Source organism: Astatotilapia calliptera, chromosome 7 (assembly GCF_900246225.1).
Source record: "Astatotilapia calliptera chromosome 7, fAstCal1.2, whole genome shotgun sequence".
Taxonomy (NCBI): Eukaryota; Metazoa; Chordata; class Actinopteri; order Cichliformes; family Cichlidae; genus Astatotilapia; species Astatotilapia calliptera.
Window position 1 is genome coordinate 1,633,454 of NC_039308.1, and position 23,609 is coordinate 1,657,062.

The following is a 23,609-nucleotide window of genomic DNA, read 5'->3' on the forward strand; positions in this document are numbered from 1 at the left end:
AAAATAGTACCTCGCTTATTTGGAGGTACTTTGGATTTGGTAAAGACGACGTTCTCCAAACACAGGTGCTCTGCAAAACTTGCCGAACACTCGTGGCAACCACCAGAGGAAACACGACTCCACCATCATCTTCAACACGACCACAGAGAACTGTTTGAAGAGTTCCAGAAAGACAGGGCTAGCTAATGTTGCTAATGTTAAGACAAAGAGCGCCGCAGTCCAACGGCCGTCTCTGCATCCGAGTTTTTAAAGTGGAACTCCTTATGAGAAAACGTGGAAGCGCTACAAAGAAATAACAGAGGCCATTACACATTTTTTGACAAAGACATGATGCCTATAAATACAGTTAGCAGGGAGGGCTTCACCAGTCTGATACATAAAGTGGACCGGAGATACCGTATCCCCTCAGGAAACTACTTTTCCCATGTCGCCATTCCACAAATGTACGAAACATGCCGCAAGACTAGGGTGGGTTTTAATAATCGATTCATCGATTAATATCGATTCTGGCTTGGATAACGTGATATCGATTCATTAAAATCCTGAATTGATTTTTTTAATATAAATGTATTTTGCCTGAAATTCCAGAATCTCAGGTGAAACTTCACAAAATTTTGACAACCACCAAACATTTAAAACAGTGAATGAGAGCAAGAACACAGATTCTGCACAGAGACGTAAACACAAAGCGCCGACGGATCAGGATCAGTGAGATGTGACTTTCTCACCCGACGGCACGGACACGCTCGGGGCTGAAAGCCGACAGCTCGCTGATTCTGATGTTTCGGCGGGTCCGCGCTTTGTGTTCACGCCGTTTTTGCACCGATTCTAAAGCTGTTAGTTTGATCTCTCTCCAAACAATATTGACCGAACCAGCAGCAAAAGAAGATCCAAACGCTTCACATAAACATCGTCATGAATTCACTCTGACTGTTGCTGTTTTGCTTCCACCAGGATAAAATCACACTTCATGCACAGCTCTCTCTCTCTCTCTGTACTTCAAGAACAGTTTCCCGTCTGTCCCCGAAATCTGTTTTCTGCATTATTCGCTTGGTTGTTACGCACAAGTCTACTGTTGTTTACAGGCTGTCGGCCGATGTTTTTTTTACTTACTTCCAAAGAGAAAACCTAATTTCTGCCGTTCAACAGGCTTCTGAACAAATGTAAACTTTTTAAAATTATGCAAAACGCTGTCTCTAATAAAACCGCTGTAACTTCAGAGGCAATGTTCATAAGCTGGTTAATGGTTTTCTTTCGTTTTTGATGTACTGCAGAATATTTTTATAAAATCCAGGCCAGGAAAACCACCTTCATGTGTTTCTGTGTTTTATCTTCAGCTACTTTGACACAAAGGCATCTGCTGTGACGCTCACACCTGTGATAAAGTCTTGCGTGTGTCAGCTTCCTTTTTATAGATACAAAAATATGTAAATGTGCTGATCTGAATTATAATCTGACTGAGGCAAAATTTCCCAGATTTAAATCGAATCGAATCGAATTGAATCGAATCGTGTATCGAATCGATTCAGGACCTTGTGAATCGGATTCGAATCGATTCTAGAAATCATGGACGATACCCAGCCCTACACAAGACCGTCACATTTGAACTGAGCCAAGCTGAAAACTATGCTACAGACCTATGATCAAGTCGTACAACGGAGCCATATATGAGTTTCACAGTGCTCTTCCTCACCGAAGACTTTGAACTGAAAACACGGTGTCTAGAGACTGTGTGTTTTCCAAACTCTCACACTAGTGAAAATATAGCCCGTGTATTACGTGAGGTGCTGGCCAGCTGGGACCTTAAAGAAGACCCAAAAATTTTTATGGGGGCAATGTTTCAATGTTAAAGTGCACTTTGTTGTTACACTGCTAATACGGCAGCTTTCTTTAAATAAAACTGTTGCAGTAAAACGTAAATTATGTGGTCGGGGTTTTTTGTTTGTTTTGCTATTTATTTTATCGTAAGTCATATCGTTATTGCAATATTGATCGCAGTTATCGCACATCGCAGGGTTTCCTAATATCGTGCAGCCCTACTGCGTGCCACCCTGACTTCTAGTCCCAACCAGATTCAGAAGGCAAGAAATTCCAGGATTCCAGCTTTGGAGTTAACACACCTGTGAAGTGAAACCATGTCAGGTGACTACAGCATGAAGCTCGCTGAGAGAAGGCCGAGGGTTTAATTCCATGTGTTCATCCATAGTTTTGATGCCTCCAGTGAAAATCTGTAAATAGTCATAAAATAAAGAAGAACCAAATATAAATATTATATATTTGTGATTGTTATTTACGTTTTTGCATATTTCAGTACTTATTTTTGAGAATTTCTTGTTCTATTAATTGTAGTTATTTGTAATGTTTTACTCGTTGTTTGGTAGCATGCTGCAATACTGAGACCTGAGAATGTCACGGTCTGTGTGGCAGACTGTGGGGGAGAAAGGACCTAAATGCTGGACTCTGTGCAGTAAACAGTGCGTTGATTTACAGTGAAGTAAATGTAACACACAACAAATCTCCAGTGCGCTCCCACGACTCCCGTGTCGCGCCTTCTCCCAAGTGTCTGTACTCTGCTCCCGAGTCTCCGCACTCTCCGTGCAAAAACAAAATCCTCTAGCAAACAGAGCCCCTAATCCCAACGGTTTCAAAGTCCGACCGCACGTCCAGCAGCGCTGTCAAAACAGTCCCCAAAAAACTGAAAAAATCAACCGCAGTTCTGCCACAGTTTTGGCAGCTGGCCCGATGGACGGTGACGGCAGGAAAACAGCTCGAGCGGCCTGCCACAGGTCTGGCAGCTGCGGCATAGCAGTTCTGGTGGCCGGCCAGTGATCTGATGACAGCCTTGTAGTAGGTCCAGCCACGTAAGAGCTCCGATGGCCCATGGCGAAGCACTGCAGGTGGTTTGTGACACGCAGGCCGTGCTGGTGTGGCAGCTGCAGGCAGTGGAAATGATGGTGGTGTAGCAGCCACTGGGGGTAGATTGGACGGTGATGCAGCAGCAACAGGTAGGTAAAGTGATGGTGGCGGTTGAGCAGGTGAGGTCTCCAACATCATAGACACAGGAACAGCAGCACAATGCAGAAACAAACACATATCATATAACAAGAGTCATAAATGCTCATGGACCCTGGGTCGCTCAGACCCAGGTCCTGGACAGAGAATCTGTTTTTCATTCATATCATGTCAAATGGCTGAATGACAGTGAAGCTGGGTCTGAGCTCTCTTCTGCTTTAGTCATTTGTGGCACAAATTTAAAAAGTTTCTGGAAACATCCCTCAGAGGTTTTGGTCCATGTTGACATGACATCATCACACAGCTGCTCCAGATCCATGATGTGAATTTCCTGTTCAACCAAATTACATTCAACTCAGTTCACTTTTATTTATACAGCAAAAACAACAACAGTTGCCTCCAGGTACTTTATATTGTAGAGTAAGAACCTTATGATAATAAAGAGACAAAAGAGAAACTCCAACAATGACATGTGAGCAGCACTTTGGCGACAGTGGGAAGGAAAAACTCCCTTTTAACAGGAAGAAACCTCCAGCAGAACCAGGCTCAGGGAGGGGCGGGGCCATCTGCTGTGATTGGTTGGGGTGAGAGAAGGAAGACAGGATAAAGACATGCTGTGGAAGAGAGACAGAGGTTAATAACAGATATGATTCAGTGTAGAGAGGTCTGTTAATACATAGTGAGTGAAGAAGAAACACCCAGAGCATCATGGGAATCCCCCGGCAGCCTACATCTATTGCAACATAACTAAGGGAGGATTCAGGGTCACCTGGTCCAGCCCTAACTATATGCTTCAGCAAAAAGGAAAGTTTGAAGCCTAATCTTGAAAGTAGAGATAGTGTCTGTCTCCTGAATCCAAACTGGAAGCTGGTTCCACAGAAGAGGGGCCTGAAAACTGAAGGCTCTGCCTCCCATTCTACTGTTAAATACTCTAGGAACAACAAGTAGGCCTGCAGAGCGAGAGCGGAGTGCTCTAATAGGGTGATATGGTGCTGTGGGGTCATACATACTAAGTATGATTTAGTCTGATGCTTGCAGTGTTAGTGCAAACAAAATGGAAGGAAACAATAATCAAAGCAATCTGGATTCTTCCAGCAGTGTCACTAACACAGATGTAGTGATGGACAGGTGTGACACAGATGTTTCTGATGCCCCTCGTGGTTCTGTCAGGACATCATTAGAGTGACATGAAAACCTTCAGATGTTATGATGTTACTCTTTCAAACCCTTTCACCACCCTCTCTCTCCCTCTGGAGGTGGTGCTCTCTCGGCCTCCCTGCGGCTCCTCGTTCTGCTCGAGCAGGCCGCTCAGGTGCGCTCAGGTGCTGCATTATTCACACCGAGCCCGGGGGCTCTAATTAAACCCTGGAGAGAAGCGAGGCAGCCTCGGTCAGCCTGGATATGATGAGGCTTTCTGATTTAGACCGTGACTTCAACACGAGCCGCATCAATCTTCTTTTTTTTCTCCCTCCAAGCCTGAACACTGTAACTCAAAGAGCGCAGGGTTCCTGATGCTTCAGGTGAAGCAAAAGCGCGTTTGGAGGCCTGGACGTCCACACCGCAGCTCAGAGTGCTAAAATATCCACACAGCAGCAAACCAAGTGAGCCTGACTGCTTCTAAACTGAATCACTGCATCCCAGTGTCGTAGTTTACTGTGACAAACCTCTTCTATCTGCATACACAGAACATCACAACAATGAACAACTGAATCAAGTCTACTTTTGCAAAGAGACGTGGGACTTTTAGAGATTTACTTTGTTGCGACATGCTGGCCGTTTCACATCCCTGAGTCTGTCTGAGAGGGTCTGGAAGCTCTGGGGGGGGGAGGATTATTCTGGAGACTCCCACCAGGTGATCTGTGAAATCACCTTCAGATTAAAAGTGGTCACCTGGACCTTTATCAACACAAGAAAGCGCTCACAGTCAGTCACTAAAAGCAACAAATAGTTCAATCCAATCACTGAGCAACCACCGCTGTGTTGTCTTGTTGTCAGGAGATTGCCGTCTTATTTTAAGTTTAGCGTGACATAATGCAGCTGGAGTGTTAGGACTGCCTGAGAATCTGTAAAACAATCAAATATTTATCAAACACAGTATTTACAAGCTGCAGTTCCTCCAACGTCCACCAGAGGCTCCAGCGCTGAGGCAGTCCCCACAGACTCCCATGTTAAAATGTCCGCCTTCAATGGATCCTTTCGTCCCTCATAGCAACTGTAGCAACCACAATGTTTTTATAAGTCGCCCGTTTGAATTGTACTAAGGATTAAATTTTGCATTACTAGGGGTGTGGCCTATTTGAATGACAGGTGGATGGTGACACAGGCGAGAGCTGTCTGCTCAGCTTCACCTGACCTGGACCTCAGGACCATGTTTATGCTTTGAGTCTTCTGGAGCATTTTTAATGACATCATCTGATCAATAATAAGACTGCTGTGAAGTTACTGCACCAACAGAACGTCCAAGAAGTCCGAGCTGCAGTTTTACTGAGTGAAATTTGAAGAGTTCTACTCACCAGAACTGGAAATTGTGAATGCAGAGTTGCCATGTAGAAAAACTCCAGACTGCCCGGATCTTTGAACTTTATGCTAAAATAATTCTCCTGTGACGATGTTGGATTCAACAAAGATGATCACAATCAGTGCAGCAGAACAGGAAGTACTTTATTTATTCATTACCTACATTACCCAGACCGTCACAGCTGATGTGAGGTCGGCTTCATATCGAGAAGAGCTGATCGGTAAATATTTCCATTTACAGACTCTGCATCTTCATCCCTTCACTGTAAAGCGTAAACACTGTGCTGCCTCTCACTGTACCTGTCTTACATCAGCCTGTTGCAAACTTCAAATTAGTGTCACTCTGTTCATCCAGGCCCCACTTTGCCTGTTTTTACACATCCTCCATCCCGGTCTTCCAGATTTATCTGCACCGTATCTCCGTTTGCAGCTGCTCTGGCCTGATCCTCTCCATTAAGCTTCCACATAATCAAATCTACTGACAGCTCGCTGCAGAAACGCTGCTTTCCTCCGGCTTTTCAAAGAACACACCACCCCCTCCGCCTGACTGCTGCTCTCCACTCGGGTCCAACCTGGATGCTGCTGGCGATGAATTGTTGCATAGCAACCGCCTGCTCGGCACCTACACCGTTCCTCGTGTTTGGAGCCCGAGAACCTCAGAAGACGTCACGATGCGAGCTGAGTCACCCACACGGATCAGAGTCACAACAGCCACAAGGGCTCTTCTTCCTCTGCTCTTTATCCAGCTCACACACACACACACACACACACACACACACACACACACACACACACACACACACACACACACACACACACACACAATGCTACACAACACAGAACTGTGTGTAACATGTTTCCTAAACATCTGCAGGTGACCACCTACACCTGTGACAGTGATGTCATGACTGCATCCATGTCAGAACAGCTCAGGAAATCCCACCAGATGTGGGTGTGTGTCATGTGTTTGTTGTTTTTCTGTATTTGTAGGTTTTTTTCTGCTGTCTGTGTTTTTGCTCCGTCTCTGTTGCTACATTTCACGTCACTTTTCTGGTCTCAGAAAATTGTTATTTTTCTTTTGGTTACTTCATGTTTTACTTTGTTTTTCTTGTTTTGTGTAACAGTTGTGTTTTTCTTTACTGTACTGAAGGTCTGCCTGGCTGTGAGTAAATGAGTGCATGCATTGTTATGATCTTTAATTCATGTTGTTTGTAACTTTTGATCTGGATTATTTTATCCATCCATCTTCTTCCACGTATCCGGGGTCAGAGACAGAGAAGCCCAGACCTCCCTCTCCCCAGCCACCTCCTCCAGCTTGTCCGCAGGAACACCAAGGCGTTCCCAGGCCAGCCGAGAGATATAATCTCTCCAGCGTGTCCTGGTTCTGGCCCGGGGCCTCTTGCAGTGGGACATGCCTAGAACACCTCACCCAGGAGGCATCCTTGTCAGACGCCCTTATCAAACCACCTCAACTGGCTCCTTTCGATGTGGAGGAGCAGCCGCTCTACTCTGAGCCCCTCCTGGATGGCCAAACTCTTTATCCTCTAAGGGAGAGGCCAGCCACTCTTCGGAGGAAGCTGATTTCTGCCACTTGTATCCGCACTCGTTCTTTTGGTCACTACAGCTCGTGACCATAGGTGAGGGTAGGGACGTAGATCGACCGTTAAATTGAGAGCTTCGCTTTTACTCTCAGCTCTCTCTTCACCATGACGGACTGTGTTGAAGGGTTTTTTTGTGTTGGAATATAATATATTATGCTCCGTAAATGTTCCGGCTTTGTTAATCTACTGTGTTGTTGTAAAGTGTTGGTAGATGTCGTAAATTGGGTTGTGTTGGGCCACCATGCGGTCACATTAGGTTAGGCGGGTACTCAGTAGGTGGAGCAAAAGTTTTCTGACTGTGGCAGTTTATAGTTGTTTTAGGTATAACACCAGGAAAGTGGGGAAAGCCTGAGTTAACTTAGTGAGTTTGTAACTGGCTTTGTGTGACTGCTTAACTTGACCACCAATGTCAGGGTAAGTAAATCCAGAAAGATGCTCTGGGATTTGAAATACAGGATCCTGTGGCTTGTGGATGACTCGCTGATTTTGTCAGATAACGATGACAGATTACCTTTAAGCTCTACCTGTGAACACTGGATATCTTCCAATTTTTCTCAGCCATGTTGCAATGGTAGTACAGAAGGTGCAGGGGAAATAATTTGCATAATTTCAAGGCACACCAGAAGGCAAAATGTACACCTGTATTCATGTCTGTCCAAAAGATGCTCCGTGCAGCCTTCCATGTTGGATCTTCTTCTGATCATAGTGTCTTTCAAAAGTCTTTACCCAGTTTGAGACAGTTTCTCTGCTGTGCAGTGAGCTCCATCCGCCATCATCTTATTAAACACACATTCCAACAAACGTTCACAGCGGGAGCGCCTTTGATCGCTGGCATCTACACTTGGCCGACTTCTCCGATCACCCTCTCAGGTGCAGCTCAGCTGATAAATCCAGAAAATATCAGTAAAGAGGAAGAAAGAGCGTTTGTGGAAAGGAGAGAGCAAAAACACACCAAATGCCCCCATCAACCCACACCCAATACACTAACATAGATTATGTACAGGCTGCTCTCCATATGCAGACTGAAATTATTGAACAGTTGTTGATTTGTTGCTCAGAGTTCCTGTAATTGGTCGCATAATTGTTTCCAGCTGCTGAGGCAACAAGAGTCAAAGTTTGGTGCCTGGAGTCGCCCTCTGAGGTGACTGATTAGCTTCAGCAGCTGAGCTCAGTGAGGTTTGGAGGGAACAGACTCAGACTGTCAGCTGATTGCAGTCAGGCTAAATTATCCATTTACAAGCTGACATTTAGTTTTCTTCTCCTCGTTTTCCATTTCTTATCTCTAACCTTGAGTTAAGGCCTGGAGATGGTTGCATTTCTCTGTTCCTCACACTGCAGTTACCAAATTCTGACATACTGAACTCATCTCTCTGCTAATTACTCACTCTGTTCAAACAATAAGATATATGACATCTCATTCACAATCTGTATTAGTGATGTATAAACACATAGTAAGTGAAGAAGAAACACTCAGCAGCTTAGACCCATCTGCTCTTTAAGTGTGACGTATGAACCCTGCTGCCAGGTCTGAACTACTCTGTGTTTACTAAGACTGTTGTGTTTTTAACATGTTTTAATGCTTTGCATCTTGTTCTATTTAATCTGAACAAGCCCCTTAAAAAAGCCCAAACCATCGGGAACCCTCACGTTAACTTTTATCAAGTGGAAAAAAGTTAGCGTTCATCCTCCAGCTTCACTGTGTTTATGTTATGCTAACATAGCTGTGTCGCTAGCAGTCACGTAGCACATCATTATATAGCAGCTAGCCCAACTTCAGTAACCCTACAAACGTCACTGCTGTTTAGTTTACTGTCTTCATTTATGTTGGAAATAACAGCAGAGCTGTACGTTTGAATTTTTCAGAACCCTCTCAGTCAGAACATGCTATATCATGCTTAGATGGAAGCTAGCGAGCTAACTTCCTGCTAACTTCTAACTAAACTTCATAAATCCTGTTTTCATGGATGCCTGGATGTTAAACTTAATTGTTACACCTGGTAAAGCAGCAACGCTGATGATTTTATTAAAGATGAAAGAATTTAGACAGTTTGTAACTCTCAGTGATGCCGCAGTGTTCGTTTGGCTTTGGGACCTGAAGTGGAGTTTGGATCCGGAAATGGCTAATGACGTCAGACTTACCGACCAAATAGACACAATCAACAAGAAACTGGAGAGACTTAACAAGATGCCACTCAAGAGGCTAAACCAACTAAAAACACAAAGACTCTGTTTTCATTAAATTCAGGTGTTCCATTCACCTCCATGTGTATAAAGTCAAGCAGCTAAGGATGGGATGATCTGATATCGTCGTGTTGGTGTTGTTCCCACATCATCATGAAAATGTTGTTCCAGGTTCAACATTGCAAGTGACCAATCACATTGTTGTGACGTTATTCTTTTGCGCGCCAAGCCATTCGTGCATTTATGAAATTCCAATGTTGCAAGGACAATATCAATTCTGCTTACCGTTTATTAAAGGGTTAGGGTTAGGGTCAGGGTCCGTTGATCGGCAGACAGAGGCGGTTTCTCGCAGCTTAAGTACAGTTTTTTGTTTTACGGCGGTTTTTCCCGAAGTCGCAAAAGTATGACGTCACAACATTCTGATTGGTCACTTGCAATGTTGAACCTGGAACAACATTTTCATGATGATGTGGGAACAACACCAACACGACGATATCAGATCGTGCCTAAGGATGCAGACTGCTTCTACAAACGATTGTGAAAGAATGACTCGCTGTCAGGAGCTCAGTGAATTCCAGTGTGGTACCATGATAGGACACCACCTGTGCAACACGTTCAGTCAGGAAATGTCCTCACTACTAAATATTCCATAGTCAGCTGTTAGTGGGAAAGAGACTGGGAACAACAGCAACCCGGCCATGAAGCTGTAGGCCACGTAAATCGCAGCGCGGGGTCAGGAGATGCTGAGATGCATAGGTCGCCAACTTCCTGTCATTCGCTACAGACTTTCAAACTTCATGTGGCCTTCAGATTAGCTCAGGAACAGTCAACTTCATGGAAACAATGAGCAAACTAGTGATTAAACAGAAGCCCCCAAACCCAAAATCACTGGGTCAAAGTCCAAAGTTCATGTCAAACAAAGTGGAATAAAGACTACAGAGCGACAGCTTGGAGCCATCAAACACTGAACATGTCGATCAGGAATCAACAAATCACTGATTCAAACTCAGAGCTCATAAAACAACTTTCATGACTTTTCATCTTCTATGAAAACATTATTATTATCCTATTTTTGCTGCTTTATATATTTTAATTTATAACTCTCTTTTGTTGTAACAGCCTACGTGAGGCAACTTTGAAAAGCAACACAAAATAAATGATTATTATTCGATTATTGCATCGAGCCTTTAACCAAACTGTGCCCTGTGACTGCTCCTCTGTAATATTATAACCTCTCATCTGTGGTTCCTCTTTAAAACACTGTGGAGACGTGGAAATGGTGGTTTAAGGACCAGCCACTCGGTGTGATAATGGCTTCTACATTCCACTTTTAATTAAGCCCTGAAGGAGAATTCAGGCCCTCATCATAAAAGAGCTATGGCTGCTTTAAAACTGATTGGTACGAGTACTTCCTCATTTGAAGCGGGCCTGCTTCCTTCATGTCTAATTCCTCGGCTGCTCTTCTTTTCTCGTGATTGTACTCGTGCTGCATTTGATCCCGACTGCTGCGCGCTCAGCTGAGACCGCTCAGTTGTCCATCAGCAGCCTGTTTGACGAAGCCAAGTCTTTTAAAACTCGAGTCTTTTAAAACTCTTTCTGCTTTTCTGAGGTATAATCAGCTCTCCTCCAGAGACACGTGAGTTATTCTGCTGAATAATAAACTCTTAAATTTAATAAAACACAAGCCTCTGTGCGACCTGAGCGGGCAGCAGCTTTGTATTTTCCTTCCTTACTTCATTCATAACACACGTGAAAAGACCCAGGAAAACCAAGTTAACGATAAAAACGATAACAAAATAACGCTGAAAACCGATAAAAACCCTGAAAACCAAACATTTCACACCTGAGCCTCAACTCTCGCGGCCCGGTACCGGTCGGAGGCCCGGAGGTTGGGGACCGCTGCTTTAAACCGCTCTCTTCTATGGCAGAAAATTTTACTTTAGCCACAAACCTGTTAGCGGTGACCAAAGTTACACCAATATTAACTGCCCAACACTTCCGTTCCTCTAATCTGTCCTCTACTGTCCAGTTGAAGCTCCAGCAGTGAGCCCAGCAGCAGAGACAGACAGGTTTGGACCATTTATAGTGTGGGGAAAGCTTCAAACTTCACCATCTCGTCCAGTACGAACACTTCTGCCTCCAAAAGTCTAAGAAGGTGGCGACCGCAAATCTCATCAGCGCTTCAAAAGCAATCTCAAATTTCACATCCCGACCTCCTGTCCTCTTATCCTCGCCCGAACCAGGAAAGGAGGTGAGGACGAGACTTACAGAGGATTTAACGATGTGAGAAGACCTCACCTTAGAGCCTCGTTTTAAAGAGCTGTCATTGACTAAGTCACAGGACAGAACTGATGTATTTTATGATGTGCTCGTGGAGTAAGTTTGGTTGGCTGGTCACTCTTGTGAAGGTGTGGATAACGACTCTCACAAGCCTTAGAAATGCCTCTGTGACTTTTCAGACTGATGATGTCACCGATGTTGTTCCTCAGCTGGTTCTTTATATCGTGGCGTGATCGTGATGTGCTGCTGGTTGAGATCTTTCGGCCTGTTTCACTTTGTCAGACAGCTTCTGTTTAAGAGGTTTGTGAGTCAGCAGGTGCCACAGTGATCAGCTTTGCTGTGGCAGTGAAACTGGGCTCAGTCACAGTTAATTCATGATTTAACAAAGAGAGCCGGCAGGTTTGGATAGTTTGATGCCTTAATAAACGAACTCGTCATCTAAAAACCGGATTGTGTGTTTACTCTGATTATCTTTGTGTAATCTAAAAATTTGTTTGATGATCTGAAACATGTAGGTGTGACAAATATGCAGAATCATGAAGATGAAGAGTATATACTCTTTCTTCCTTATTGCTTGTGTCAATGAAATATTGTTTCATGAAGACTCGAGGTAACTTTTGGATACGACTACGCGACTCGCAGAGGTCAGAGTGTGCGTGCTTATGGATTAACGTGGATGTGAGGGACACACCAGGCTGTACTCTGACTTTTTGAGCCTTTGTGTGTTTTGCCTCACGATTCAGAGCTTTTAATCAAGTGTACCTACATCTGTCATTGACATATATGTATTAAAAAAACAAAAAGAACTGATGCCGAGCACTGAGTGACACTTGGGTGACTAACAGACAAGATGAACAGCATCCCTCTGAGTGGTTTTCTTTGCAGCTGATGTGAGTCATCAGTGATCATTTCCTCAGGGAGACACTGTTCTGCTCTGTAAGTGTGAGCTCTCGCATTCATTTCCCACAGCAGGCTGTCCTGAAAGTGTCCATTAACAGCCTGAACGTCTGCAGAAATGGCAACATGACTAAAATGTAAATGCAAAGGCTGTTGTGTCAAATTAAGAGTCTATCTAATCTAGCAGTCTGGGGTGTCCTCGAGCCTCTGAGATTGATTTCTGAAGAATATGGCTGGAAACACTCATTATTTCTCTGATGAGACCCAAACCAGCAGTATGTTAGTCCATCTGTTAATATTCCTCCCTCTGTCTGTGGCACTCAGCTTTAAAGGCCATTAGTCTGATTGAGCCAAAAACCCCAGATGATTTTAAATTATCAAATTTGGTTGGAAGTCAAGGTGATTAAGAAATTATCCACAGCTTTCCAATAAAAGCTCAAACGTATTTTTACAAATCTAACTATGAGATAAAAGTAAAAATCTTAGAAAGTCACTGTTTGTGTCATGAAACACAGGAAGATGCAGACTGTGGAAAAAGAGCTGAAGCAACAGAGAACAACCCTTTATCAAATAAAGCAAAGTCCAAAAAACACAGCAGGGATTAGAGGAAGAACCGAGCGTCCCATCACAGCACAAAACAACAAAGTGGGAGGTAAAAGCTGTGGCTTTGTAAGTTCATGTTTCAGAGATGAAACTAAAACTTAACATTCAGTTATTCAAAAGTTTGAAAGGTTTGAGGCTCACAAATCTGAGATTAAGGCACAAAAATCAAAATGAGGAGGTAGAAAGGGGAAACATTTTGTAAATCAAATTTTGTAGATAAATACATTTTATAAATATGTTTTAAAATCAATTATTATGTAACACTCGGGATTATTAGCTTAATATTTGTAGTCTCTGAAGCCAGCACATTTTGTAGGTCAAAACTTTACGTGATACCAAAATGAATGAATAAAATGAGAAAATCTGAAACATGTATTTTTCTCATTTTATTTAAAAAGAAAAGAATTGACTGATTTTCGTTGGATTTGAAAGTTAAAACTGTGACAAATAAAAATAATCAAATAGTAACAAAGCATAAAACAACTGTGCTTTTATCCTTTAATTTTACTATTCTCGTTGTCCAAAATTGACCTAAAGGGCTTCCGTACATCAGAAAACGAGAGCGGTACGGACAGGCTTTAGGACCGGGGGGCCGACACGTGGTGACAGGACAACCGGAAGCCAGAACTCACGTTACTGGTAGGTGTGTTAGCTTTTAGCTTCTGAGCCTGTATCGCCGCTGCGCTCGTGCTTTAAACGGTGTTCAGTTGGTGGGAGCTCCGCTCCCCGCGTGTCTCTGCCTCTGTGAGGTCACCCACGTTTGTCTGTGACCCTAACACAGTCTGAAAAGTTAGCAGGACGGCTAGCAGCAGCTCCAGCTAGCTGTTAGCACACACAGGTCAACAGCATTGACAGGGAGCCTAAAGGTGGACGGAAGAGATGGTGTGAGGATGAGTGTTGTTAAGGTGGACTGTTATCGAAGATAGTTGATGGGTTTTTGTGAAAAATGCTGAAGAAGTGTGCTTTGCTCCTTGTGCTTCATCGTGTTTGACTTTAATAAACTGACTCGTGTCATGTAAAGCTCCAAACTCAAGGGAAGAACTGATGTTGCCACATAAAACAGGCAGCTTAGCAGAGAGCCAGCTGTAAAGGACATCTCTGGGATACTTAGGCAACACAATAAGCCTGTCTCAGGCCACATAGACCAGTGCTGCTCAAGTTACTTGAAAATTGTAATTAGTTACTAATAACTGATTAGCTCTCCAAGAAAGTAATCCCATTACTTTACTGATTACTTATTTTCAAAGGTAATTAGTTACTTTTTAAAAACATGATACACAACCTGAATACGTAATAAAGTTATAGCCCTCTAGCCCAGTTCTGTTTTTTCTGCATAATCCATCATATAAAATGTAGTAAAATGGAAAAATCTCTTTTTAAAACTTTTCATTAGTTTTAATCTTTTAACTTTATTCACATTGCATCAAGCAAAAATTAAATTATATGCAAGAAGAAATGTGTTTAACATTTAAAACTATTTTCTGCATAATCCATCATATAAAATAAAATCATGTTTTGTGTTTACACTCTTTCACATAGATGCAAGTAAAACACAGCAGAAAATAAATCAAATCAAAGACTCAGCAGCTCTTAAATCTATTGTCACCTGTTTAGCATTAGTGTGGCGGGTGGAGGTTTGTCCACGGCGGTCATGTCAGTGGGAGGATCCGGGGGTTTCTCTGTGAATGTCACATTCCCGTGGCAGCGTGCTCGCTGCTCGCTCAGATTTGAAGTTTAATTTTTCGCTGTAGAAACAAGTTTCTACAGCCCTACATGCCCATCTCTGCATACGACAGTGTTTACCAGCAGAAAGACTGTTGTATGTAGGGCTGCCACGATTAGTCGACTAGTCACGATTACGTCGACTATCAAAATCGTCGACGCCTAATTTAATAGTCGACACATCGTTTGAATGCCGTAAAATCCTGAAAGGTGCAGGAATAACAGTAGGATTTTAAGAGTGTAATAACGGACTGAAACAGAAGATGGCGGAAATGCACCTACAAGGATACCGTTAAACGCCAAAGATGAAGAAGAAGAAGAAGAAGCAGCAGTCTCCGTTATCATGGCTACTCGGCAAAGGAACTCGAAAGTCTGGGAGCATTTTGACCAAACAAAAGAAAAGAAGGTCCAATGCAAAATCTGCAAAATGGAACTTGCCTTCCATGGCAGTACAACGGCGATGCACGAGCATCTAAAAAGGAAGCACGTCGTGGCATCCGACGACGAAGTGGTACAGTCGTCTCGGTAAGCTAATTGGCTAGTTAGCTGCTAACATTATTATAAACAGCAAGCTGCTAATTATTTGTGCTGTCAGCGTTAATCTCGTTAGTATGATGTTAACGCCATAACCGCATTAACGCGGCAAATCCCCGTTAGTCAGTGCCATGCAGCCCTCGCACCGCGTTTTCGCGCTAACGGGGATTTGCCGCGTTAACATCGTATTGACGAGATTAACGCTGAGAGCACTACTTGTTATTGCTTATATTAATAGCTGTTAACATTACAGGACTGCTAAAAAAATACGTTCGTCTTCAATGGACGACTTTGTCACCAAGCCAACAACATGTACACCTCGGCAAGCAGATGTCCTGACTGAATCAATCTTGAACATGTTGGTGACGGACATGAGACCCCTGTCTATGGTTGATGATCAAGGTTTCAAAGAGATGATCAAGCAGTTCAACCCACATTACCATGATAACTACCTACCAGGCCGATCCCACTTCACCAAATTGATGGAAAAGAAATATGATGCTACCTTTGAGAAGGTTGGTCTCTCTTTCTCTCCACTCTCTCACACCACAAACACAAAATAGCAATTTGTATTAGAATTTAATACATTTCATGATGAAATAATATAGAGCTTGCTGACTGAGGAACCAATAAATTAATCTTGGTTAAAGCATGTAATGGAAAGTTGTTGTTTTTTTTTTTTACTGATATGTTGAATGTTTATTGTTTAACATACGTAAGTGTATTTGATGTAACTGAATTATTCAGTTGGTAAATTCAAATCTTAATGCATAAACTGACAAGCATTATTAATAATTAAAAAATATACTGTAATATATTTCCCTAATGCTTACTATTGTTCCAAATCATCTCATATCTTTAGGTAAAGCAGACCCTTGGTGGTGTCAAAGGTTTCTTCACCCTGACTGCTGATGTCTGGACCAGTCGTGCAACAGAGGCCTACCTTGGTGTGTCTTGCCATTTCCTGAGTGAAGATTGGAAGATGAAGAGCTTCATCCTTGATACCATGCCTCTTGAGGAGAGGCATACTGGTGCCAATATAATGACATGGATGGAAGAGGTGCTAACAAAGTTTGACATCTTGCCTGCCAAAATAAAAGCAGTAGTACATGACAGTGGTTCCAATATGGTGGCAGCAATGCGACTGCTTGAAGAAAAACATGGATGGGCCTCTATCCGCTGTGCTGGACACACACTCCAGCTCATAGTCAATACTGCTCTCAAAGAAACCACCATCAGCAGAGCACTAGGTGCTGCTAGGCAGCTAGTGGAGCACTTTAAGAGAAGCGAGCTGGCTAGTACAAGACTAAAAATGAAACAGGAGCAAATGAATGTGAAGAAAAATACACTGATCCAAGATGTCAGTACAAGATGGAATAGTACATTCCACATGATAGAAAGACTCCTCGAACAGCGCTGGCCTCTCACTGCCACTCTTTCAGATCCCGAGGTAACGCCAAGGGGGAAACACTACTTCGACTTGAAGCCAGAGCAGTGGGTGCTGCTTGAAGAACTGAAGCAAGGTTTGGCACCTTTTGAGACTGCTACTGTTTACCTTAGTGGACAGAAGTACACAACGGTTTCAGGTCTTCGACAGGTGGTCAAAGGGCTGACACGGGCTGTACACCAAAGCCAACTGGAGACGAGCTCAGGAAAATCTTTCATTGCCAGTGCAGAAAAAGGCATAACACAGAGATGGGGGAGTATATGTACTTTCTCAGCAGACAAAGAAAACCCTGTTATTCTCGCAGCTGCCTTGGACCCCAGATACAGAAAGTTGACGTTTTTGGCTCCTGAAGATGTCATCAGAGTGCAGGGGACTGTTGAAGTGCTTGCTGTCAAAGAAGCAAATGCTGGGACACATGAGCATGCAAAAGTGCAGACAGCCAATGGTTCAGGTAGAACTGAAAAGACTGCTCTGGACAACCTCCTTGAGTCTGACACAGACAGTCAGGGTGACAATGAGGAAGAAGCATCTAAGGAGGACCAAGATGTCCAAGTTGTGAGAAGTGAAGTTCAGCTGTACTTTAAAGAAGCCACAGTTTCTAAAAAGGATGATCCTCTTAAATGGTGGAGCGAAAATGAGGGACGTTTCCCCACACTATCAAAGCTAGCTAAATCTTTTCTGTGCATTCCTGCAACCGCCACCCCATCGGAGCGGATCTTCTACACAGCAGGGAACATCTGCTCTCAAAAGAGAGCAAGCCTTTCTGCAGAACATGTAGAAAAGCTAACTTTCCTGGCTATGAACAATAATCTCGTGTAGATTGCTATACTGACTATATAGTCCCAAAGTTCAATATAGTTGTGAGGACTGAGCACAAAATGCTATTTTGTTATATTTGTTTTCGGGTGGCTTCAAACTTGAAATTTCATTAAAAGTTTAATAAACTATCATCTTGTCTTTATTTTTAGTTTCACATACCTTAAACACTTAAAGCTGTAAGCTAATGATAGTTGTATAAGAGCAGATGCATGCTGCTGCAATAATCTGTACGTTTTACGTCCAATGGATGATGATCTGATTAGTTGACTAATCGCAAGAATAATCGGTGACTAGTCGACTATCAAAATAATCGTTTGTGGCAGCCCTAGTTGTATGTCAGCACGTGTCCTTAAGTGTCCTTAAAGAGCTGAACTTCCAGCTAGAGGTGGGCGATATAAACGATATACGATAGAGATTTTGACTATATCGCTCTATCGGGATAGTGCATGTTGATGATGTCATCAAGCTGCGCCTGTTTTGGTCGAAAGCATCGCAGTGGCTACAACCATTATCATCTGCAAATTATGGCGGGCGACAGTCATAGCAAAGACATGAAGCACTGTTGAAATATGGGGAAAGCCAAAAACTGCGCTTCCTCCACTTCTGTAACATTGATTCATTAATGTTGAATCCTCTCACAGCTGCTCTATTCCCATGTTGTTGCAGTATATTAATGACTAACCTCGTATTGTGGATGAATAATCTCAGTTGTTCTCCTGACTGAAGTTTGGCCCGTGTACAGCATCCTGCTATGCGATTGCATTTGTCCCTGACCACCAGAATCCCTCACGTTAACTTTTATCGAGTGGAAAAAAGTTGGCGTTCATCCTCCAGCTTCACTGTGTTTATGCTATGCTAACATAGCTGTGTCGCTAGCGATCACGTAGCACAACATCATATAGCTACCAGGTAGTCCAACTTCAGTAACCCTGCAAACGTCACTGCTGTTTATTTTTCTGTCTTCATTTATGTTGGAAGTGGTAGCAGAGCTGTACGTTTTAATTAGTTTCAAAAATCTCAGTCAGAACATGGTATGAAATGTTTAGGTGGAAACTAGCGAGCTAACTTCCTGCTAACTTCTAACTCCGTTAAATTTAATAAATTCTGTTTTCATGGATGCCTGGATGTTAAACTTAATAAAGCAGCAACGCTGATTATTTACTTAAAGATGAAAGAATTTAGACAGTTTTTAACTCTCAGTGTTCGTTTGACTTTGGGACCTGAAGTTGACGGAGTTTTGGACCCAGATTACTCCGCGAAGCTCCTCACTACGGCAGCCGTAATGCTCTGACAATCCATCAAGCAGTGCGGCTTACCACAGTTGTACTAAAATATTTTAACAGATTTGTGCCCAAATCGGTTCGAGTTTCGATTTTTGAGAAAATTAAAGGATTTTAAGTGCGCCTTATAGTGTGGAAAATACGTTATACAGAAGAAAAGAATATATCATTACCGCACATGCTTCAAATTATATCGCGATATGAATTTTAGGCCATATCGCCCCGCCCTACTTCCAGCTGTGCCGACGTGTATCATCAGACTGTGGATAAGACGAGCTGTCTACAGATCTGATTATTAAAGACACGTTTACACCATCAGCTGCATCACTTAAGCTCATGTGTTATTTAAACAAGGAAAATCACTTAGCACGGTTGTGTGTTTATCGGGCACAATGGCTGCACCTGTGCCCGTCGGTATCTTCTTAGTGGTTTCACAGATCCCACATCTGCTCAGTGGTCCAGAACCAGTTCTTGAAAGTCACACTCACAGACTGTATATAAAAGATGGCTGTAGCCACTGTGGCGTCACTCTGTGGTTTTCAACTCTGGATTTTTTAACCTCCTAAGACCCAAACTCTTTCACGACATGTATTTTTAATTTCTCTTTGCTATCTGGGCTGATTGGGACCTGATGAATGTTAAAACAAAGATTTACCTGATTTTTGTTTCTGATGAAAATAATATCCACATATGAGGACATTCGTTTTAAATTTCGATAGAACAGTGGCAGTATAACATCCTCGTAAGTGGATATCAGGCCCTTGTAGAGCAAAATTTATTATTTTGGTTTAGACAACACAACATGTGATGTCCACATATAAGGATGCCAGGTCCCAGGAGGTCAAAGCATTTTGGACATGTTGTTACTACCAAACACAAAATAAAATTCAAATGGAAGCTGCATGTTTTGGAATGTCACAATAATCTCCTCCTGCATTTCCAAGCTCTAAAATGTTTAAGGCCATTCTTGGGATTTGCGTAGTTAAACCTCATTATTGGGAACGTGTGTTACAAATTTCAACCACGTAGTTTTGTAACTGATCTTTCTGCAGGCCTTCAAACATGAAACTGCAGCAAATGTTAAAGCAAATTCAAGTTTTCCAATTTTTACATTCAGAATGGATGGATGCAAATTCTTGAAGTCATATTTTCAGATCTTTGGCCTAAAAGTTTGAATGGCGTATCTGAAGCAGCTCTCTAGTTCCCATCATTTGAAAATCTTTATGACCAAACTCAGAACCTTTCTGTTAAGAGGTGTTTCAGCACTCTGTCCACGGACTTCAGGCTGGGAACTTTTCTTGAATTTGGTCATTTGATCGAACAATATATCTATTACATCAGCCTTGAGAAACAGAGCCTTAAAAGGCAGTCAGAAAATTCAAATGTAAGACTTCTGAAGACTAAATCAATCAGAGGGTTGGATAGAATCAAATTCCAAGGACAGAACGAAATCAAATGTGACAAATCTGTGTCCTTTTACTTTGAACAACCTGCTGCAGCCTTTTTTGTCCACTGCAGAAATGATCTGATCGTCTTTTGGCTCTCATCGTTTATTCATTAATCCTGAGAGCAAGTAGCAGCACATCCAAGGACATGAGAACAAAAACAGTCACAGACAAAAATATTGGTTTCAAACAGGAAGTGTCTGCTCCTCCCTTTAATGAACAGAGCGCAGCAGGATTCATGTGGACAGAGACAGAAATAAACTGAACTAATTACAGCAGGTGGATCAGGACTTCTTCAGCGGTCTGATTCACACAGGTCTGCTGCAGTTTCATTGATAATATCTGTGCAGAGGATGATGAAGGTGGAGCTGCCAGGCAGGAGGAAGACCTCAGAGGAGGTTCATGGATGCAGTGAAGGATTGGTGCAGAGGGTTGGAGTGACAGACGAGGATGCTGGGGTAGGAGGAGGTGGTGGCAGCTGAAGCAGTGTGGCGACCCCTAAAGGAAGCATGAGGCGGTGCACACTGGGTCTTTATATCATGCTCTTCCTCTTATAGCTGCTCAGTGGCTCCATAGTGTGGTGGTTAACACATTTGCCTGATCTGCACCCGACATGAAAATCTGGCGGATCGAGTGTGTGGATCCGCCCTCTGTGAGAGAGAGCGTCTGATTTCGTTCAGCTCGTCTCCATCACTGCTGCAGCAGTGCTGATGCTGTTTAAGTCCATCATCCTGTTATGTTTACACTCAGTAACTGACATTTGACTAAGATGATGCTGTTCTCAGTTATACCCTGGACCTTGCTGTTCCACACCAGCCTCACCGTCTCCGTCTGTCCTCAGATGTTGACGCGTTCGATACTTTGATCATATTTTTAAGGTCGTCCGTCCTCAAACGCCCGTGGGGACGCTTCTGCTGGCAGATAGAGATCGAGCTTAGCTTAGCAGCTGCTGCCGCCTGATTTTTAGTTGGTAGATTAACAGAACTGTCATTCAGTTTGGGACTTGTATTCATTTTTCTTTTTGCTTAGATTAGCTGTAAGCTGAATATTGAGTTTCCGTTGGGAACACAGAGGGGCAGATTTGATGGACGTTTCTGACATTTTAAAGATTCATCACACAAAAAAAAAACACTGGTGGAAAGATAACTGATTCTAAAAGTTTGTGGAGCTCGGTAATAATTGCAGCTTTCGCTTCTTCCTTTGTTCGAAGGACCCTTTTGTTGTGTTTCAGTAATATGAATTTGATTAGTAACTCTAGATTTCTTTTCATGAAATACTCTGAGCTGCAGTATAATTTCCACAGTAGCGATAATGTTATGCTGTCATGTTGCTGAAAGGCAGTTTGAGCTGCCAGCTTGATTAAATGTCAGATATTACAGATGTAATCAGCCGCGCTGCTGTCCTCCCTCCTCAGGAATATCAGATTATATTGTTGTTGTGGACTCGCACAGCTGAATGATATTTTTTATTACTTTTTATTACATAAACAAATAAATCTACAGTACATAACAAAATGAGACACGCACACAAGAAAAGAGCAAAATATTTATTTATAGCACATTTTTCAGAATCCGTCCAAGGTCGAAACATGCGTTGGAGCCCATAGACTGTATATAAAAGATGGAGTACAAACACGGCAGCTTCCACCACCAGCTGCTGTGTGTTTTTAATGAATTCAGTTTATGAGAATGAATCAGTTTGTTGGAAGATGTAATTATGCATTAATGAGTGCATATTTATGAATATTTCCTGTATTCATTTAGTGAAAATGACTAAACGTTGATTGATTCTAATCAGTCTGCTGAGTCTGTTTTATGCTGCTTTAACTTCAGCAACGAGAACAATTCAGTTATAATACAGAACTAATCAGTCGCTCAAGCTGCTTTATACTGTAAGGTCGACCCTACAATAATATACACTGAGAAAAACCCAACAATCATATGACCCCCTATGATCGAGCACTTTGGCAACAGTGGGAAGGAAAAACTCCCTTTTAACAGGAAGAAACCTCCAGCAGAACCAGGCTCAGGGAGGGGCGGGGCCATCTGCTGTGATTGGTTGGGGTGAGAGAAACCTAGGTCTTACTGTAATGATCATAGCAGGTGTTCAGTAGAGCAGATGTTTGGTGCTGACACTGGAGCTGCTTTATTTCCTGTTCCAGGGCAGGTTGTTCCTGTTGCGCATTAGAGAGGTCAGTGGGAGGAGTCATCTGTGGGAGCCACACTCTCAGGCTTCAGACTCTAAATGCCCAGTTTTTCTGTTCTTGAATCTGTGTGATGTCATAGAGAGCAGATTGCCCTAATATGGTCATGTCAGACGGCCACCCTGACTGTGAACGCAGAAGCCCCGCCCACTTCTATGTGAGCATTTAGGAATACAAATAAGGAGGCTTACATAAGTCAACTTCAAATATTTATGCATTTCATATTTCAGAGGGAAAATGACAGAAACTGCTTGGCTAAATATGACTCCACCCACCAGCTTCTGGTCAGCTGACAGGTGCAGCAGGTGTAGGTGACATGTGGTGTAGATGTGCGTCCTGGTTGCGTTGCTGCAGTGTGATGTGGCGGTGGGAGGAGTCGTGCTGTTCCGTGGTGTTTGCTGCTAAACGGCCTCAGCAGGGAGGAAGATAAACTTTTTTTTCACCCCCAGCTCACGAAAGCTTTGGGGGAAGAAACCCACATTTCACCCGAAATATCGCACTCGGGAGGAGATGTCTCATTTGTTCTCTTCTAAGTGCTGTCATTTGTGATTTTTGCTGTCGTTTCTCTTGACAAGTGCATTTTGACACCTGCTATTTGGTTCATAACAAGCCTGTGAAGCAGCCACAAGGAGAAAGATGTGCAGTGCTGCCTCGGCCAGGTTATTTCGGTGTAATTTCTGTGCTGTCGAGTGGCTTTCAGCCTGTATTTGTGTTCCAGAGTGGCTGCCGGAGCTAATGACTGCATCGCTGGTGGGCCAAACTGCCCATTAGTCCTCCAAGGTGAGCGGAAGCAGGCATTTTTGTAATGCTTTCCCTGCTGCCGTTGCCTAAAAAGCCGCGTCTGATGTTCTGCATGAGAGACAAATCCCATTTGTGTCCCGGGCAGTGGGCCTGGATCCGCCCAGCTTACAGTCAACACTGACACCCGTCCAGTAATCACCTTAGTTTTGGCTGAGCGAGCACGGCGAGGCTCGGCGGGCTGGAGATGAATAAATATTCAGTGATAAGGTTAAAGAGATTATCTGGCGGATGACTTATTTCATATAAGTACCTCATACAAAGTCAGAG

The 23,609-nt window shown here is 43.1% G+C and overlaps 2 protein-coding genes across 3 annotated transcripts in view; both read left to right on the forward strand.

Annotated features, from left to right (window-relative positions):
- Positions 1-23,609, forward strand: part of immp2l (inner mitochondrial membrane peptidase subunit 2) — a 218,561-nt gene that overhangs the window by 2,383 nt on the left and 192,569 nt on the right. Inside the window, exon 1 of one of the 2 annotated variants that reach the window (XM_026172421.1) lies at positions 13,627-13,730. The exons of the other annotated variant lie outside the window; for it this stretch is intronic. The gene's annotated coding sequence lies outside the window, so the exon portion shown is untranslated. Of the gene's footprint in view, positions 1-13,626; positions 13,731-23,609 lie in introns of those variants that run through there. 2 annotated transcript variants of the gene reach the window in all.
- On the forward strand, positions 14,785-17,762 carry LOC113025048 (zinc finger BED domain-containing protein 1-like). The gene is made up of 3 exons (XM_026172419.1): positions 14,785-15,338; positions 15,601-15,862; positions 16,210-17,762. The coding sequence occupies exons 1-3, from the start codon at positions 15,157-15,159 to the stop codon at positions 17,611-17,613; spliced, it is 1,848 nt and encodes a 615-aa protein (XP_026028204.1). The 5' UTR covers positions 14,785-15,156; the 3' UTR covers positions 17,614-17,762.

What these genes read in the sequence shown, in the direction of transcription:
- LOC113025048 (XM_026172419.1), top strand. Translation starts at nt 15,157, where the DNA reads ATGGCTACTCGGCAAAGGAACTCGAAAGTCTGGGAGCATTTTGACCAA. An exon ending in GAAGTGGTACAGTCGTCTCG is followed by an intron (nt 15,339 to 15,600) that starts GTAAGCTAATTG and finishes TTAACATTACAG; the next exon opens with GACTGCTAAAAAAATACGTT. An exon ending in ATGATGCTACCTTTGAGAAG is followed by an intron (nt 15,863 to 16,209) that starts GTTGGTCTCTCT and finishes TCATATCTTTAG; the next exon opens with GTAAAGCAGACCCTTGGTGG.